Source organism: Gymnoscopelus microlampas, assembly GCF_963454915.1.
Source record: "Gymnoscopelus microlampas genome assembly, chromosome: 2".
NCBI classification, from domain to species: Eukaryota; Metazoa; Chordata; class Actinopteri; order Myctophiformes; family Myctophidae; genus Gymnoscopelus; species Gymnoscopelus microlampas.
In genome coordinates, this window is record NC_139939.1 from 16,624,691 (window position 1) to 16,645,714 (window position 21,024).

General features: G+C 44.7%; 1 protein-coding gene across 4 annotated transcripts in view; it reads right to left on the reverse strand.

Moving 5' to 3' along the window:
- Positions 1 to 21,024, reverse strand: part of fbxw7 (F-box and WD repeat domain containing 7) — a 265,796-nt gene that overhangs the window by 11,228 nt on the left and 233,544 nt on the right. For all 4 annotated transcript variants that reach the window (XM_084084724.1, XM_084084726.1, XM_084084725.1 and 1 more), the window contains 5 exons: positions 20,035 to 20,158; positions 19,323 to 19,459; positions 17,077 to 17,190; positions 3,739 to 3,920; positions 335 to 560 (listed from right to left, as the gene is read on the reverse strand). In XM_084084724.1, the coding sequence (XP_083940850.1) occupies positions 335 to 560; positions 3,739 to 3,920; positions 17,077 to 17,190; positions 19,323 to 19,459; positions 20,035 to 20,158 (783 nt within the window). The remainder of the gene's footprint in view (positions 1 to 334; positions 561 to 3,738; positions 3,921 to 17,076; positions 17,191 to 19,322; positions 19,460 to 20,034; positions 20,159 to 21,024) is intronic.

Sequence of the window (21,024 nt, forward strand, 5' to 3'; positions counted from 1 at the left end):
AGAGAACTGGGTCTAGGAAAACCAGCCCAAAAGAAGCGACTATGGGCAACATGAGCACTTTAACATATACATCAGCTATACATTAGCTTGTAGATCTGCTATTTTCAAATAGCAGATCGGCTATTTTCGGCTATTTTCAAATAAAATCTTGCGGGGAAATTATAATAAGCCGATCTGGCAACCCTGATTGTGAGCTTGTCTTTGTTAGAAAAAAGGAAACAAAATAAGATTTTTGGGCAGGTGTTTGTGCAGTATTGGCTATTTAGGTCTGCCGGGTGCAGGTGTGAGTGTGAGTGTGAGTGTGAGTGTGTGTGTGCGCGCGCGCGTTCCTCACCTGTAAGGAGTAGACTCTGTTGGTGTGTCCCTGCAGGGTGTGCAGGCAGGTCTCCGTCTCGGGGTCCCACACTTTGACCATGAAGTCGTAGGCTCCGCTGACCACCCGCCTGCCGTCATACTGGACGCAGCGCACCGCCGCCACGTGACCCATCAGCACGTGTAAACACTGGCCCGTCTCGATGTCCCACACCCGCAATGTGGCGTCCCGAGAGCCACTCACCACCCTGCAAAAAAAGAGAGAGAGAGAGACACACACACAGGGTTAGCAATAGGGTTACTGGAGCCAATCATTTACTGTAGTTCGATTAACCTGATTTAATTCACATTAGTTTTTATATTCAACTCTGCACCATCAATAATTTTGGTGGGACGGAGACCAAACGTTTTTTTCGCACAGTTGCTGCTCTTCAGCTATGCGGAGCAGTGGAATATAAGGTGACATTTAACAGGGGTAATTGTGTTCAGTGCGGCATATTGCTACAGTTCAAGCCAAGAGAAGAGGCAGGGCTTCAATGAGACTCTTTATGTTGTGCAACACTCTCCCAGGGAAAAGGAATGTCTCCCCAGAGTCTTCCATTTCGCAAGAGCAAAATTTAATATCCTGCTCCCGCGTTCGTTCCTGTACGTTGACAGCCGTAATGAAAAGGATAATCAGGGGCAGGTAGCAACACCTGCAGCGTCCTCGCCTGTTTGACGGGGGACTGAATGACCTGCGGCGTTCTCCTTCGTGTTCGAACTTGAAACATTCTAGGAAAACACAACACCGCCTTTTTACGTAACCTGGGGCCCTGTCACAACACCGGGAAACGAGAACGTCTTAGAGAGCAAAAAAAAACATTGGGCGTGCTCTTTTTATTTACAAAATGGCTCCCGGCTCAACGGCGATGGAAATCACCAACACATATATATTATGCACTCAGCCCCGCGGCGCGCCTGTGTTTTTTTCCGCCGAGCGGGTAATCAAATGTTACACACAGAAAGACGTCTGTGGGGCCCCCGAGGCCAAAAAAGCACTAGCGTTGGTCGGGAGGGGAGCGCTGAGTGAATGAGTGAACAGAAGATCACTTAAAGACCGCCCGCGTCGGGGCTTCATTCACTCAATGAGGTTGTGTGCTCGCTGCTTTAAGAGATATTGTCCTGTCATTATGATGGAGAGGGCTGCTCTTTTGTCATGATCTCTGCGGTCAAACCTGGAGGCAGGGCTCAAACTAAAAATACGCGCAGCACACTAAATCCCCCCCGATACTAATTTGACTTGAGCGGAGTCCGTCAGGGCTCTATATACTAGAGACTTTTCTGTTTTCGCTCTGCATTGTGAGCTTGTAGATCACTATTTTCAACGGAAGCTTTCCTCGCAATACGGACGGTTGGTGGTTAACTCAGAGAGCGTACGAACGGCGAGTTAAATTAATACCTCCTGCATGAGGTCAAATTTCTACCCCTCATCCAAGAGGCAACCCCCGCTTGGCCAGGGGAGATATTGCGCTTATACGCTTCAGGCGTCCCTTCTCGTCAACTAGTAGATGCCCTACCTAAGCTTGTGTTACCAGGCTTTTTCCACATAGTGGAAAGCCTGGTTTTCAACTGACTAAGGTCTAAGCCATGCACATCCCCCAGCTAATATCCGGTTATATATTCGGTTGGGTGCCGTTCCCGGCAGCTGCGAGTTAGAAATAAAACATAGCCGTACCAAACCAAGTATTCCAAGAGGTGGAATACTCAACACATCACGGGTTAATGGGTAGGCTCTAATATTCTGCGGCCTCCGGCCAAGGGGAATCATTTTGGAGGAGCACAGGCTAGTCGATATCTGCTTTAGTTTCCACCACCTGGTTATATTTGCTCTAGAGTGAAGGCCTGAGTAGCCGAAACACGTCCGTTTGTCATGACCGCCGCTGCAGTAAATTAAATAATTCAATGGAAATTCACCTTGTGAGTGTGGACTGTTTCTATAGATAGTATATCCACTCTAGGCCGGATCAGAAAACTGAAGAACAAATTGATCCCAGTCAAGTACAAGGGTACAGGGTCTACATTTCTCATTTTGTCAATGGAAGAGTAGGGAGCCGGGGTGAGTCTAGGATCAGATTTTTAGGAGGGCTCAGCCCCTAAGCCACTGGATAACAATGAATCCATTACAACATTAATTATTACAACATACATTAATACATACAATATAGCCCATGGGCCCCTGCTTCCCCATTAAGGAGAGTTAGAAAATGAAATGGTCTCAAAATTAAACTGCACTGATGGGAAATGTAATATGGATAGTATGAAATTATTCATTCACAAGGCGAGGAAAATGAAGGCTTTTCATCAAAACAAAACCACCAGTTGATGGAAAACGTATTTACAGATGACACCTGACCACACCTGAAACGCAGATGTTACGCAATCAAGACAGATTGTTTGAAAGGTTTAGGGGTGCTGACATGAAACGCACAGGTGTGAGTGAGAGAGCTGTAGTATGATCAAGTAGCGCATTGATTTACGAAAAAACACAAAAAGTTAAAATATGGAGATACACTGTTTCTGCCTGACAGCAACGATATATGCACACTTCTGCAGAAAAACCTTGTCTTCTTAGAACTCTGGTGTAATTCTCCATTTTGCTCATTCTGTGGCACAACTGAAGGTTCAAATTAAACTGGGCGGAATATCTGAAGGAACACATCAACGTTGACAGCTTAGAGTCGTGCTGTGAGGCGATTCGCATCAATCTTTGGCCCTTACGAGGCCCTCCTCCGCCCCATGCGTGCATGCTAATGCTTTAGCACCGCGTGCATGTTTAATTGGATGGCATGCGCTAGCTGTCCATCACGTTCAATGTCGAGCGTGACAAGGTGTGCGGGGCGGGCAGAGAGGACTGTGTAGGCCGTCTGCTGGGAATCGGAAAGGTCGCCGGTTCGACCTTTGGGTCCGGCCCAGTGTGTGCGTGTCAACGTGTCCCTGAGCAAGGCACTTAAGCACCACTAGGTCCCAACGAGTCACCATGAGACGAGTTGGAAGCTTGTACATCAGCCACCATTGTGCGACAAAGTATAATACAGGGCTTCAGTGGTAAATAAGACTCATCGATTTAGTCAATTATTAGAAAACCAATTAAAGAAACTTCCAAAAAACCCTGCTTTAATTCATTAATTAATTAATTATTCAACTAACCTACGCAAAGCAAGATTAAGTCAGTTAGAGGTCCTCAATATCGGTTTCGGTATATCGTCGGTTAATCGCCCCGCCTTAAACTCCCCCCTCCCACGCACTCTAATCAGAGCCATCTGAGCAGCCATCTGCTGGGTGACGCTATAGAAGCAATTTGCCCCCCCCCCCCCCGAGGAACTAGAAATAAAATACCTTCCCCGTCCCCCCCTTTGCATACCACACAGAGGAGGGAATGCACTGTACCTTTTCTCGTGCAGGTGCATACAGCGCACCGTTGAGGTATGTCCGTACAGGGTGTGGATACATTCTCCCGTCTCGGCGTTCCAGACTTTGAGCGTGCGGTCGGTGGAGCCACTGATGATGATGTTGTCCCTCATCTGGGACGACCACACGCCCCCCGTGTGGCCCACCAACGTCCGCAGACACTGGAAGAAAAGACACGGTTTTAATAGTCTGCACAAACACCTCCCACAATGATCTTATTTTTTCGTTTTTTATTAACCCATTAAGACCGGGGGCGCATCTGCGTCTCATTTTAAGATTTCTTTGGGCTATTCAAAAATAGCAGATATACAAGCTCATAGCGCGGCACCGAGTGCCGCGCTATGAGCTTGTAGATCTGCTATTTTTGAAAAAATCTTGAAAAAAAATGTTTTAGATTTTTTTCAAAATGTTTCAAAATTTCAAAACTTTCAAAAAACCTTAGGTCTTAAAGGGTTAAAAAAAATAGCAGATCTACAAGCTCACAGAGCCCCTGTTGCTACGCGGTGACGCGCGTTGATTTCAGAGTCTGAAGAGCTTTCAGACGACACACCACATTGCATTTATGAGTCGAGAAACGAGAAATAGTCATTAGTCATTCCTCTGTATGACCTCCTATTCACCTCGGCAAAAAGGGAAATAAAAAAAAATGAAATAAGTCCACTGAAATTGCTGTAACCTTTCGAGGAGGACAAAATTCATACCCGGTCCCGGTCGATCCATATGTTCCCTGGCACTACAGTGAGAGAAAATATCTGTCTGACCTTTCCCCGCCTTATGTAATTGCTTTTAGCTATCAGTAGAGGAAAAAAGAGGCCTGTTCATTCCCATTGCAAGAGCTGGTGGAGGGGTGGGGGGGGGAAGGCTCATTCCTCCTCATTAGGGACGCTAGATTAGCTATTGATTACGACAGTTATGGAAATCTTTCTGATCAATGCAATTTGCGGCCTCCGCTCGCCCCCACCCCGATTTAATTATCCTCAGCGTATTCAATTAACTTTTTTTTTTTTTTAAGGCTGTACCGGAGCGATTGTGTGTGTATATTGCGTGTGTGTCGTAAAGGATCACAATGGACGTGTGTTGTCGAAGGAGGTGTACAACACGAACAACCCCCCCTCCTCCCCCCAATCCCAGAGAAAGTGTAGCGCAGTGAAGGGTAAAACGGGACAGGAGGGGAGGGAGGGGGGCGCCGTTTTTTTTTATTGCCACGAGGGGATAGAGGGGGATGTACCGGACTCTCCCCTCCCCTCTGTTCCGTCACCCCTCCTGTGATAAAGACAATCGCTTCATTAACCGCGGGTCCAGTGCGATGCGACCTTTCTGTCGACCTCTGCGTGGTGTTAAAAGGCCTCTTGGTTTATCTCTCTCTATCTCTCTCTCTGGACTGTTCCCGTTTCAGGACTTTATTACAGGGCACAGTGAAAGTCTTCAGTGTTAAATGTAACTCTGTACAGTTTTCTGAAAAACGTATGTTTCTATGTCGGTGGTGCTCAAACTTTTTCATGTCAAGGACCCCCAAAACGATATGAATTTGGCCGCGGACCTCCATCTCAAAATATTTTGTTCCAGGGACCCCCCAGAAGCAAAGATTTGAGTAAAAGAATGTTCGCTTTAAAAGAATATTTATTCAAAGATTTGCACACATTTTCACAATTTTTCAAAAATAGCAGATCTACAAGCTCATAGCGCGGCACCGAGTGCCGCGCTATGAGCTTGTAGATCTGCTATTTTTTGCCAAAGTGTAAAATAATGCTTTTTAGCTCAAATCAAAAAATTACACAGATGCGTTCCAGGTCTTAATGGGTTAAACACTTCCGATTCGTTTTCTAATGAAAGCAGGCCGCCGGCGGTCCCCTGCAAAGCATTGTGGGACTGCCAGCTAAACGGAGCACGGCAGGGAGAGCGACAAAAAGTTTCCGTCGCCGCGACTTTTACGCAAAAGCGAAGCTAATTGCGCTGGGAGGCGGCCAATCGGAATCGCGGAATGTGACATAGGGTAGAAACCATTTCGTCAGCGACACACGACACCAACTTGACATTGACAGAAAGGGAAAAAAAGCTTAACATGGAGATTATTCACAGATTGATAAACGGCAGCTGAAGACAAGAACATAACGGGGGTTATATGTTTCATTTAGATGCTTCTGTGTGCCAGCATTAAAGGGCATTAACCCCAGGCTGATTTTATAGTTTGTTTTCCAGTTCGGGTTCAACACACCCATGAATAATGGGTGTGTTGGATTTAACCCATTAAGACCTGGAACATCTGTGTCACTTTATATTTCTTTGGCTATTCAAAAATAGCAGATATACAATCTCATAGCGCGGCACCGAGTGCCGCGCTATGAGCTTGTAGCTCTGCTATTTTTGAAAAATAGTGAAAACATTTTTTTTTGTAGATTTTTTTCAAAAAACTTTTAGGATTTAGAAAACATTTTTAAGAATCGCCTCAGGTCTTAATGGGTTAAGGGTTTCCAGAGGCATAGGTGCGCCAATGTGCAAGCAAGAGACAGTAGTCAACAGTATTGTCATTGCACACCGACACACCTAAATCTAACACACCCATTATTAATTTCATTTGCTGCAGCTGTGTTGTTGTCATGATAGGTTCTCGGACCCCCAGGGGAGGGGGTTCCAGTTGTCCATGCTAGCATGAAATACTCCCACAATTAATATTCCCTTCAGCTGCCTCCTGTTAAAACCATCTGTCAAAGAGTGCCATTCTTCCCTTTTGTATGACAAGCTGTTTAGAGTGGAGCACTGATAATCTCCGAATTGGTGCAGAGAAAAACTAATTTAAGCATGGTGAAAGGTGTTGGAGATTGCCTGTGCTTCTAGGGGGATTAAACATTTAAACACGGCTTGCATTCTAGCGACACGCTCACCACCAGCGGCAAACGGTTGACACCGAAACGCGATTTGTTCTGCTCACACACCCCGCGCTGTATAACAGCCGATCTACAAGCTCACCGCCAGCTTGCGGATTGGCTGTTTTCGGCGCACGGTCAAGTATATGTCAGCGTGTAAAGTCAGGATAATAGTTCCACACTCATCCGGAAAAAGATCCAAGCCAACAGACTTGTGACAATACAACTTGTACGGCGTCATAGTAAATCCCTGTTCTCTCCCTGTATTCGTGTTCACAATACACCAGGCACAATGCATCATAATCAAATGGTCTTGCATATTGCTCAGATGCAGTCCTGACTTGCATTTTATGTAATCATATTGTCTTCCTTGGGATAGATTGCTGCAGTGAGATGGAGCCAGCGACAATGTGAATCTCAGACGCTGTTTGGGAAGATGAGAAATGAGTCGATGAAATGACCGGCTTAGGAGTCCGTTTATCTGCCTGTGTGCCCGTAATATCAAATACTGTAAGCCGCTTCCTAATGAGCTTTCTTGTCAAGGAGCCATCAAGGCTTTTTGTTTTCGTAAACACAAGGATTTGATGCAGGGGCTGGATGATAATGGACAAAATGAATCATCAGTAATGCCTATATAATAGCTAAGTGAGTAAAGACAGATGATATAACGGCTAGAACAGTCAGTTTAACTTCTGAAAATGACATATTTCTACTATAATGCAGCCTTTAAATAACCATTAAGACCTGAGCTGAGGCCGATTCTACAAAATGTTTTCAAAATCTTTTTTTTTTTTTTTTTTTTTTTAAACGTATGTTTCTATATCAGTGACCAAAATGATATGTATTTGGCCGCCGACCCCCATCTCAAAATATTTTGTTCCAGGGACCCCCAGAAGCAAAGAATAGAGTTCAAAATGTTTGCTTTAAACAATATATATTCAAAGATTTGCACACATTTTCACGATTAAAAAAAAATAGCAGATCTACAAGCTCATATATCTGCTATTTTTTAATAGCCAAAGTGTAAAATAATGCTTTTTTTTTTAACTCTAATCAAAAAGTGACACAGATGCGTTCCAGGTCTTAATGGGTTAAAACCATGAAATATATCACCATTTTAAGATATCCAAAATCCTACATGATTTCTAATCTCATAGCATCACAATATTGATACAGCCATCAATATCGGAGTCCTAATTTGGTGCAGTGCCAAATACTGTCATTACATGTTGATGATCTCATTTACAAAGACACGCTACATTAGCCACTGAGCTCTCAACTCTTGAGAAACGGTGGAATCCATTCGCTTTTGTGCTGGAAAACCTGTTCTCGCTAAAGTTCTCAAGCTAAAACAAGCACCTCGTTAGGCCAGAAAACGGGAGCTGGTGATGTTTGAAGCTGATGCTTTGTCCTTGGTAAATAACTAACCCACCTAGCTATTATGCTATAAGAGCCACACGGCATAATTGGCCCATTACAGGATAGCTACTTTAGTTGGGAGGCAGAGCATTACTTTTCGCCTTTCGGGGGGGGCTGTGATATCGCCTCCATCAACATTAGGCATGCATGAAGGTACTGCTCATTTTAACATCTCACTACATCTCTTAATATTCCTGTTCTCTGCAGTGTGGAAAGAACTGGCAATCAACCAAGGCCTTTCTGAAACGTCCAAAGAGAGAAAAGGAGAGGCGAGGGCATGCGCGAGAATTCTCTTCTCAAGGTCGAATGAGGGAGAGAGAGAGAGGAAGAGTTATGACGAAGGGAAGACATTCCAAGCCCTTGTGCGGGTTACTAGTCCATGACGGAGTGAGAGACGAGATGGAAATGTGTGTGACCTTTTCCCCCCCTACGAGCAGTGTGACCTGAGCATTCCTTGAGCAGGTGATTTGATGATGTGTAGGGATGTGTAGGGGGGGTGAAGGAGTTACTGTTTGACCGCAAACACAGGCCTGCTGATGAACCATGACAATGCTGTGTATGGTAGTAACTGCCAACACGGTGCTGCTGACAACCCTGCACAGAAAGGGATTAGCGCTGGAAACACAAACATGGAGATCTCGGCTAGATAAGGAATATGCACACAAACACCCTCTCTCAATCTCTCTCTATCAATGCCCAAGGACTCTCTCTTCAACGTAGCATGGGATGCTACAGTACGGACAGCTTTTTTCCCCCCAAACTCGAGCACTATACTACTTGGTATTATTCAACCTAATCAATCAATGAATTCTTACTATCTTTTTGTATAGTAAAGGTTTTGTGAAAATAGCTGATCTACAAGCTCGGAGAGCTTGTAGATCAGCTATTTTCCCTATTTTGCATACCAAGTATATGCTACCAAGTATAAAACGGTTAAGTGGTTAATCAGACTAATCAATTTAGTTGATTATGTTTATTTTTTTTTAAAATGCTTCTTGATTAATCGATTCACGTAAATTAAATTAAGTCGGTTATTGGTTCTAAATATCGGTCCTTGTGACTCATAAGGAGGATGTGGTCATCGCCATCGCCTCCCCATTCTTCGTATCTTTAAATCTCGCATGCACACCCCCCCCATTTCTTTGTATCTTTAAATCTCCCAGTCTGTTATTGGCTGCTCAATATTCCCGGCTCGCGCCCAGTTCAATAAACAATCACGCGCCTCATGGAGCCTCCTACCATACAATTAGCCTGCGAGGTGAAGGTTAGCGTCTTCGAGGTGCCCATGCAGATAAGCGCATCTGGCGACGAGGATGCCCTTCCAAGCAGCATGTTACCTGGAGTCTGCCAGCCTGTCGTCTTAAATCTTCCCTGACAGCTGAGACAGCCCCGTTGACTGGCATCGCCAAGGACAAGGGCTGCTCTGTTAAGCAGCAGGCAGGCTGCCTTTGAAGCAATGAGATGCGTGTGTGTGAGTGTGAGCATGTAATACGTGTGTGCGGTCGTGCATCGCAGATTGAAGCCTGACAACTTCTCACTGAAGCTGGAGGACAGGCGAAAACGCAAGGTGTGGCAGGTGAAGTCGGCCTTCTAATAATGTATTCACCACCAGGCAGGCAGCAAAAGGCTGCTGTAGCTTTAGGCTGGAAACAAGGGATCTACAAGCAACACGATGTTGCACACAAAAGCGCCACGCAACAAAGTATATAAATCATGCGTTACGGGGAGGCGAGGGCTGTGGAAAGCACACGACCCAGCCCATGGGAACGGCGGAAGCACAGCAGCAAATTAAATAAATAAATGAATAAACCTTAACGACGCGAGATCCTCCCGCCAGATACTGTCAATTTCGTTTCGCGCATTGCTGTGTCTACTTCAATCTCTAATGTAATAATGTTAAATGAGATCGAATAACCGTTATCTTGCGCCAAAAAAAAGCGCAGCAGCCGCCTCGGTTCTTTGGGAGACGAGTGGCGCTTTAGGACTAATCGGCTCGCTCGCAATAATATCCTGATTGCTTCACAGCAAGGGTTCAAGACACTCTTCTACCGTATAAAACACATTATGTGTGAGTGAGTGTGTGAGAGAGAGAATTGGGGGGGAAGAATTGGCAGTATGACTGGAAAAATAACAATTTCTCCTGTTGGTGACTAGTGTTTTGCCAAACCTTTGGGGGGAGACTGAGCTGTGGCCCGATGCACAAGAACCTAATGAGATTTGACAAGATGATGGAACTTAATTGTAAGTCGTTGATGGTTGTTTTGGGAGCCATTCAAGATGAGAGGGCCCCGTCCTACATCAAGTAGACCGTGAAAACAGCCAGGCACGTGCCGCTGTTGACACAACAGAACATTTTGTTCTCGGAGCCATAAACAACGCCGAGCGATTATGCAAAAGACGCTGCAACTCCAGACAGATTGTGTTTGGACAGAATAGGGCAAAAGGATGGGGGGGGGTTAAGCCGTAAACCATTTTCATGAAAGCAATTTCTGTGATGATGATCCTGTTAGACTCATCATTGTCACATTATTTAGATGTGCTTTTGTTTTTTTTACAGGGACTCTGTGACAGGAAGTGAGTGCTGGGCTGAACTGAAAAATGGATGGTCACGGCTTGATTTAGTATAGTCTTTGTCATGCTGCAGGGTCAGTCTTTATGGAGGATGGCATTTGTCAGAGATGTGCGCACCTGGTCTCTGAGGGAACAAGAGACCACACATCCGAGAGAAAAAAGCAAAAGAGGAGGGCTGCAGCGTTCTTAACGTCAGGGATTTCGGGCAGAAACATCTCATCTCCATACTCGAACTTTTTGTGTTTGCAAATGAATGCCCTACTTGATCATACAACAGCGTCACACAAAAGCATCAAAAGTAGCAGACCCTTAACATGTCCCAAGGAGAGGTATGGGTATATATTCATTATTTTTATTATTCTATTTGTATTGTTTCTTTTCTCTACATCCCTTCCTTTTCTTGGATTGAACTTAAATTACTTTGGTCATTTATTTATTTTTCTTTTACAGGAAGGCTATCATACTGTTTTACCTCCCCTAGGACCCAAGGGAGGGTGGGCTGGGCAATTGATCCTCTAGTGATCAAACTGATCACTCTTGGTCACTCTGAAACTCTAACTCTGTACTTCTCCTTGAATAAAGACACCTTTAAAAAAAAAAGTAGCAGATCCACAAGCTCGAAACGCGGCGCCAAGTGACACGTTTTTTAGATATATGAGATACATAACACGAACATTTAAACAAACATTGGAAAGGGCAGAACGAGACACAGGAGATGAAGGCATGGGGTGCGTTACGGTCATCTAAATTTGAAAGGGGGGGAGCACAAGTTCTTACCAGATGCATGGTCTAGAACAGCTCCTATAGAATCCTATCTTCATATAATTGGTCCTCACTGATGCCCAAAATAAGATGACATTTTTTCATCATTTCCATCTAGTCGCTCTGTGTCTCAGAGGAGGGCTGTGGACAGTTATGACAACGTCATCGATGGAGATTCCAACATAATGGAAACGGCAGTCATTTTCTTTTTAAATCTCGTTTGCATGAGCACCAGAGGAGAGTACGTGCTTCTCGGCCTTTCTAGTTGTCAGTTGGTACGAGCTGGCCCCTTAACCCATTAAGACCTGGAACTGTGTCATTTTTAGATTTGAGCTAAAAAGCATTATTTTACACTTTGGGCTATTCAAAAATAGCAGATATACAAGCTCATAGCGCGGCACCGAGTGCCGCGCTACGAGCTTGTAGATCTGCTATTTTTGAAAATTCGTGAAAATGTGTGCAAATCTTTGAATATATATATTTTTAAAGCGAACATTTTTAACTCAAATCTTTGCTTCTGGGGGTCCCTGGAACAAAATATTTTGATGGGGGTCCGCGGCCAAATACATATAATTTTGGGGGTCCTTGACATGAAAAAGATTGAGCTCCACTGATATAGAAATATACGTTTTTCTGAAAACTGAAACATTTAGGAGACATGTAGAATCGGCTTCAGGTCTCAATGGGTTAAGACCCGATCGTTATTGATTACCGACATTAGCATTGCCACATAAAAAAAAACCTTCCTGGCAAGACTCCATTTTGTCCTCTACTCCTCCCATTGCATTTAGCCCCCGTCTTGCAGGGCCGGGGGGGGGGACTCTGGGCTACCACCAGGCCCTGGTTCTGCAGACAAGACACTGTTAGTATTCATGGCCGAGGCTCTGACGCCGTGACACAAACCTTGTGTTCCTGCTTTATGGGGGTCTGTTTAAAGTGTTTGGAGGGTGGGGGGGCCTAAGAGAGGCTCCCAGTAAATCACGGTTCGCTTCCATGCCCCCCCCCTCCATTTATACACTGGATCTATTCTCTCTCTCGTGCGCGCGGGCACGGCTCTCTCGCATGGTTCTGTTTTCCCCCACTCAGCTCTAATTCCCTCCACACTCGTAGATCGGCCGGGGATGGGGAGCGTCGCCATGACAGCGACGATGCAACTTCATTTGGGAAAAAAGTCAATGGGAAGTGAAAGGTTAACCCATTAAGACCTGGAACGCATCTGTGTCATTTTTTGATTTGAGCTAAAAAGCATTATTTTACACTTTGGCTATTCAAAAATAGCAGATCTACAAGCTCATAGCGCGGCACCGAGTGCCGCGCTATGAGCTTGTAGATCTGCTATTTTTGAAAAATCGAGGAAAATGTGTGCACATCTTTGAATATATATATATTTTTTAAGCGAACATTTGTAACTCAAATCTTTGCTTCTGGGGGTCCCTGGAACAAAATATTTTGAGATGGGGGTCCGCGACCAAATACATATCATTTTGCGGTCCTTGACATGAAAATGTTTGAGAGGTTCCGATTCTACATTTGTAGAATCGGAACCTCAGGCCTTACTGGGTTAAAAGAGAGAGAGAGAGAGAGAAAAAAGGGACTAAAAAAGGGATTAAATTGCTACTCGGTGCGAAGGCGCTGCAGTAGGTACGGATGGAGGGCCAGGGACGACTGTTCCCTTTCACCGCTGCAGTGGTGGCTCTGCCTCTCAGATGGTGCTTAGCTGGCGTTCAGCCAAGCGATGATTACACGCGTATCAGTCACCGTGTTTGCTGATCGGACCAGATCTAGCCAAGGTCATCTGATAGGTTCCCCCCCCCCCACCGCCGGCTCGGATTGTCTCCCTCTGATTGGCTATCTTCCACCGCGGGTCGCGGCATATATCTCAGAGTGACACGTCGCTGCGTTAAGAGTCACAGCTCCGGTGACAGAGGGTCAGAACAGATGTGCAAATCACACACCCACACACACACAGCTGTGATGATGAGTCACAGTGCCAGCACGCTGGCTCCAAGCTGCCACCGTGCATTTATAGGGCCTGCCAATACGCTGAACTGCTGGAATATCTTTGCTTGGTAAACTTCTAAATATATGTACCAAATGCATCTTGAAGAACAGCCCCCCGAGGAGGAAGAGGATCGCAGGGAGGGGACGGGTGTATTTACAGGTAATTGGAAGTCATGGCTGGAAGCAAAACTGAAGCTAAACGCCTTTACGGGGAGGACAGTATTTAGAGCCCAGCCCTTCTGGAGAATCGTGTCTCTGTCAGACTATAGGCAGCACAGAGAAACCTCCACCAGGACAGGAACATAAGATTAACCACTTAAACCCTATGCAAGTTGTTGTACATTAAAATATCCGATTAGTTTTATTTTTGCCGAACGTTCGCCTATTGATGACAATGCCCAGAAGAGGGATGCTATAGAGTTCGTGTGATTAAGCCTAGTCAGCCATTTTGTTTGAAGTGGAAAGCAAAGTACAATGGGATTACCACCACCGGCTCATCCGTCAACATTCCTCTGAGTCATCACCAAAGTACTTAAGGGCATTTATTTCTTATCTATTTAGTTTGTCCTGCTCTTCGGTGGGAGACATTTGCAGTGGCTATCATTCATACCTGAGCGTAACAAAAGAGGTTACCTTGCTTTAGGCTATCTATTTGTGCAGGGATAAAACATGGAACCATGGCGATGAAAAATGCAGTGAGAAAACGACGGAAAAGTAAACATTTGAGAGATAAAAGACATTAATAACCACCAGGCAAGATGATGATAAAAAAAAACATGCTGTAGGCTCAAACATTTCGACTTCAAAGGAGCTTAATGTTCAGTTCTCTGATGATATTTTAGCAACACTGCTTTCCTTTCATGTCCTGGTTCTACTGTGAACAGCCACAGTGACTGCCACCTGTGTGCATGCTTCTTATCCTCATGTTATTTGTGGTTGAACGTGTGTGTGTGTGTGTGTGTGTGTGTGTGTGTGTGTGTGTGTGTGTGTGTGTGTGCGTTATCTCTCATCGTTCCACCTCAAGGCCCAGCTTAAGTACCATAATGCCCCCCCCAGCTTTAACTGGAGCACAGGGTTGACCGCCCCCCTCCCCCCCAGCTCTCAGTAGCAAAGTTGTGAGACTAGAGGGTTTACTCTGAACACTCGATCAATACCGAAAGCTAAGGAGACAGCTTAGCCCTCGGTAGAGATGGAAGGATATTTGCTTTGGTCTCCCCAAAGTTCTTCTCGAAGCACGACACTCACTCCCGTAACTCCAGCAAAACCACATGCAAAACGAATTTGGATTTTGGACATCATTTGAACCACACTAACACTATAGTCGCTATTTTGCGCATGTCAGTTATAGGTGAAAACCTTTTTCAAGAGTTTGAAAAAAGATTTGACAAGCTCACAACGCGTCATGGAGCGCTGTGAGCTTCTACATTGGCTATTTCCGATAGTATAGCCAAAGTACAAAATAGAGCTTAACCTATTAAGACCTGAGGCCGATGAAAACATCTTTTTCCTAAATCCTAACGCTTAAAAAAATATATGTATTTTTCAAATTTTTCAAAAATAGCAGATCTACAAGCTCATAGCGCGGCACACGGCTTGTATATCTGCTATTTTTGAATAGCCAAAGAAATCTAAAAATGACACAGGCGCGTTTCCGGTCTTAATGGGTTAATAAGCCAAAAAAAAATGGGAGTGTTCCATACAGCATTCTCGTGGTATTCCACGTCTCCTTTCTCTGTCCTGCTGCTCCGTACACGATCTGTCGGTGAGAACCGTGTCTACAGACACCGTGTAGATCTTGGGGGAGAAATTTTTCGGGGGGGGGACAGGGAAGATAAGCTGACAAGCTGAGATCGTAAATGATGAGTACAGGTCCCTCAGATAAAGTGTGCCGCTACATCTGCAATGGCCTGTCTGCGTTATCCCAGCCTCTGCATTCTGTCCTCGGACTAAGAAGCTACTGTCAGGGTTGCCAGATCTGCTTATTATAATTACCCCGCAAGATTTTGATTGAAAATAGCCGAGCTACAAGCTCACAACACGTCGCATCGCGACGCGTTGTGAGCTTGTAGATCTGCTATTTTCAAATAGCTGATGTATATGTTAAAAGTGCTTGTGTGGCCCAGAGTCGCTTCTTTTGGACTGGTTTTCCTAGACCCTGGTTGCTTGTTTCTCTCACAGAATCTGGCAACGCTGGCTACAGCGTGTGTAGCCGCAGATCAGTATTGAGTTGGGAAGAGATTATAGATTAGCGCCGCAAAATTGGCTCAAACTCATCTTTCTGCCGAAGCTCCTAGATCAGCAGTAAATGGTGTCCCTCTTCTGAGCCACAGATTAGAAGGTTTGCAGTAACACACAAACAAAGGAATTACCAGCACTCGCTGGAAACATACGGTACTATATTTATGGGCGCGGACAGCAAACAATCTATATACGAACGTATGAACGCGTTTCAGGACAAAGCCTTCTTCAGTATCGGGTATGAGAGTACAATACCTGCTATTTTTGTAGTTTTTTAACCCATTAAAACCGGGAACGCATCTGTGTAATTTTAAGATTTTTTGGGCTATTTCTTTTTCAAATCTTGGAAAATGTGTGCAAATCTTTGACTATACATTTTCTAAAGCAAACATTTGTAAAATATTTTGTTCCAGGGACCTCCAGAGGCAAAGATTTGAGTTCAAAATGTTCGCTTTAAGATTTTCACACATTTTCACGATTTTTCAAAATCGCGCTACGAGCTTGTAGATCTGCTATTTTTGAATAGCCAAAATATAACATGATGATTATAGCCTCAAATCTAAAATGACACAGATGCGTACCCGGATTGAATGGGTTAAATAGGCCTTACCGTTACTTATTTTCACGAAATCAAACCATTTCCATGGTAGAGTACACGAACACGATATAACTAGTACGTCTGCAGGTGTTGGAGGCGGTCTCCCTACTCTTCCATTGACAAAAGTAGACTCTGGGGTGTGGGGAAGGACACGCCACTCTGCGTGGGGAAAACACACACTAAAGCTTTCACAGCACCTTCACCATGGAGGAACAGCACAGCACATACAGTACTGTATACTGAAAATAGAAGACAAACATTCTAAACTTGTCAGATGTTTTAGTCAAGTCGTTTCACCGTTCCCGTCTTTTGTCTCTGCCCTCGCGCCGTGTGTGCGACAGTGTGACATGTTCCAGCAAGTTACAGTAACTCCAAGACATTTCAAAAACCACTTGGAATGAAATGTAAGACCAAATTCACCACAGAGATAAAAAAAACAAAGACAATAAAAATGCAAGTCAATGTTACATGGTGGGGCAGTAGGAATTCAGTACAAATTCTCAAGACTGAACGTAATGGTACTGAACACTTAGCCTGGGGTGGTTTACAGCACACTATTTAAGACACTTTAACCCATTGATACCTGGAACGCATCTGTGTCACTTTAGATGTCTTTGGCTATTCAAAAATAGCAGATATACAAGCTCATAGCGCGGCACCGAGTGCCGCGCTACGAGCTTGTAGATCTGCTATTTTTGAAAAACCGTGAAAATTATTTTTTAATATTTTCTTCCGAAAAATTGTTAGGATTTAGATTTTTTTTGACGCGGCCTCAGGTCTTAATGGGTTAAGACCTTTTCCCGGTAGAGGTAGAGGCCCTGACATTAAGGTTTGGTGGTGCCAGTGGACATTGTAGACGCTTACCTTCCCCGTGACGGCCGACCACACTTTGAGTGTGTTGTCATCGGACCCACTGACGATGCGGTTGCCGCAGAACTGAAGGCAGGTGATCACATGGTCATCATGACCTTTCAGCACCTGGACAAGTGGGGAGAGAGAGAGAGTAAACATCAAGAATCTCTGCTAACAATGATAAGGCTGTGATGCTTTGGACATCAATGGCAGATGAGAGCATGGAATAAAGCTAAATAAAATCTCATGACTGAAAGTTTAACGATGATTAGGGGTGTGCCGATACACTAATTTCACCAAACGATACGATACGATATTTGGCTCACAACTTCGATACGATATCGATACGCGCTTTTTTTTATTATGATAATTCTGTTTTTGCATTATTCAGACATGCAAACTTGTAGCTTTTCAGCTACAATAGCCGTTTTGAATCCAAATAGGGCAATAGTGTGACACCTGACCCGAAAAAAAACCCAACATGTTGTCATCCTTTTCACCTCGGGGCTGTTTGCATGCCTGATTATAATGATTGTAAAAAAATAATAATAATAAAAAAAAACGTTTTTTTTTTTCTTTTCAAAACGATATTTTTTCCCCCCAAAACGATACATATCGTCACGAAAACGTATCGCGATATATCGTGGGACGATATATCGGCACACCCCTAACGATGATGTTTAGGCAGTATCATTCTAAACCTATGTTGCTGCTGGTCCACATATAGCCGACCGGTTGAAGAAATCACATATTTGAGGGATTAACCTTTGCTTTTATGACATTTCCGTAATTTTTCTCATGTTCACACAAGATGCTTCAAAACACGTATTCGATTGTTAGTTTGATCACTTCAAATACGGTTAATCTTAAAATGACTAATAACGGCTGGCTCCTATGGAACACAAATGACCCAGCCATGGCAACTGAGAACTTTAATCCATGTAGGGAGGCGAATCGTCAAGTGCCACGCGTGCAAACCACGGAAATAACGGTGCGTTTTCACACGTGTGCTGCGCCAACACCTTAATTATAGGAAACCAGCTGGAGCCGCGTGCACATGCATGCGCACGTATACACGCACCATAGACGTTTCTATCAGGATGGGAGACAATTATTTGAGCTCTCAGTGCGTCTAGTGACTGCACCCTTCAACACCATGGATGGCGGTTAGAAAAAAGCAGTGGGCACAGCGTCTATCTGCAGAGTGTATTGTGTTTGATGTGCTGCGGTCTCAGAGAGTGACACAATCAGCATCTTGCTAAAGCTACTTCAGTAGAGCCAGCGACAGGTGGTTCCTGTACCGCGTTTTCATTGATAAAAAAAGAGAAAATCGAAGAGTGCCACAGATCGGTAATGCATTTGTGATGAAGAGTACACACCGGTGTCCCTCTTCTTATTATACCTCAATGCTACACATGTATGTTGGTACATTAGCCATACATTCTACTCGGGATCTCGTCGCTCTAAACATGGACCCACTGTTTGTTGATTTTGTGTGATGTCTGTTGAGCTATGTGTGACGTAGCTACCGGCAGATCCCTGCAGATAGCTACTTATGTCCTTGCAGATGTACCTTTGTTTGCAATAATTAACGGTTATTAGAGCATTTAGGGAACCGATAAGCAGAATCGTAATTCAATTATTTTCAAGGGTACCCTACCAGGTACTTAGAATTTGGGATTCGGTTCCCACTTTCGGAAGCCAGCCCCACAAGGCAGCGCGAGCATCTGATCTCTGCTGGCTCACATGCTGGGTCACAGGAGCCGCTGACTCAGCAAATGGCCGCGCACTCTGCATAAGGCATGCAAGTGTGAAGAGCACAGCGGCCACACTGTCATGGCTGGCAGTCCAGAAGGGCCCGCGGCCCGACGCAGAATTAGCAACAAACCATGAAGGCACATTAAGGGGTTCACTCTAGCGTACTCGGTCACGCTTTGTGGGATTCTGCGCGAACAGGCAAGCTCGCAGATGGGGTCCTTTAGTTCAATACAGATGGAAAACGAGGCCATCTTCTCCTCTGGCACAATTGTAATTCCAAACCACGCGGCTGAGCATGAAACTGACCCGTCCACAACTTTCAACTTTCCATCAGTTCAACACTTCAGAGCCGCATCGAGCCGCCAGGCTGTCACTAATTCAAAGCCATGTGATGTCAGATCTATAATAGCTTAGCGGCGGGCGGGCCGGCGAGGTGTAATGAGGGCAACCTTCGAGGGCATGACACCGACCGACTCGAACGTGGGAGAAAAACCGACTACCTTGGGTGATTTGAGGTCCCCTCTCCTCCAGTTGGTGTCTATCCTGTGTTGCCTGATGTAGGCACTCTTCCAGGGGCTGTGAGTGAAACCGGGCTTGACGATTTTCCTTTTCTTTAGAAGAAGAGGCTCATCGATGCCTGCGGGGGAAGAGAGGGGGGAGGGAGGGAGAGAGAGAGAAGGGGGGAGGGGGTAGAGAGAGAAAGCGAGAGAGAGAGGTCTTTAAGACTACAAGCTAGGCTGAAGCTTATTCTTATTCCAAAAATAAATATTCCATACTGTACCAGATAATCACAGCTATAAGCGTTACATTGATTAGATAGGGTTGTTATAAAGTTAATTCTAGGAATTATTCTACAATGTTTATATTCTAAGAATGTGTTCAAGAATGCTACTATTCTAAAAGTTAGTTACAGAATTATTTTATTCTACGTTTTAAAATGACAGCGTTCTAATTCTGAGTTATAGAATGTCACAATTTTAATGTCACATAATAATGTAACTTGTAAGAAATAATTCTAGAAAGTCCTATTCCAAGTTCCAAGTCCTAGAATGTTATTGTTCTAAGAATAAGGTCTAGAATACTACAAATCACGTCACAAGTAGTTAGTTCTAGCACATTTCTACTCTACGAATACGATCTACAATGTTTCAATTCCACGAATGAGTTCCAGAACATTCTACAGGTCTGGCTGTGGGTTGGGAAGGACCTCACCTTCTTCTCTGCACTTCTCCCTCCACAGCAGGTTGTCTTCCGCTAGGATACGCCAGTAGCGACACGTCTGGGCTGCCTGAAGCAGGTCCTTGGGCTCGAGGAATGACAGCACGTACAAAGCCAGCTGTTGACAGGTGGAAAAGGAACGGGTGGGACGAGAAAAAAAAAAAGTAAGGAATAGAAAAGAGGCTGCATTATTTACTGGGTTTTCACGTCTTTTCCAGTTGGGTTCTTAGTTGCATTAAGACTCACTCACCCCGCTCCCCGCTATAAGTCCCAACTCAAACGCCCCGGCACATTTCAAATCACCTGAAAAACCCCATCTGAGCCAGAGGTCTTTAGCGGGGGGATTCAGAACATTTCAAAGAGTTTCACTTAATGGGCCCGAGTGTCTGATTGCTTTTCGAGCCAGTTACGTAAGCCAGCGCTACATGTCTCCCGGTCGACTCCCTTTCAGCTCTATCTTTACCACGGCCCTGAGGCCTACAAGTATGTCCTGTTGAAATTACACGACTCTGGCAAACCTTATAGCAGCTCAGTCGGGGAGAATGAGAGAGGGGATTATGAAAAGAAAAGACAATGAGTGTGCTGTTTTGCCTTTCTCTCACTCTCGCACAGAGGGGAAAACAAAATTCAAGGGTAGAAGCTTAAGGCTTCGGTTATATCTCACCTTAACACACACGTACAGAGACACACACCGATTGGCTTAGGGGGTGAGTGGTGCCATTGATACAGTAGAGAAAAAATGCCCTTCTTTTCTTCAACCTCCATAGGTCACACACCCACCCACCCACCCAACCCCCTGCAGACAGACAGGTTGTCAACATCCATCCTGACAGGGGCTACTGAGCAGTGTGCTGCTGGCACTTCTGGAAGTATCCGTAATACGACCTCATGTTTTCGCTCTGACACCTCTGGGCCACATTTTTTTTCTCATGTTGTCAGCTATGGTTTGATACAGAGCTAAACAAAACAAAAAAAAAACAACTA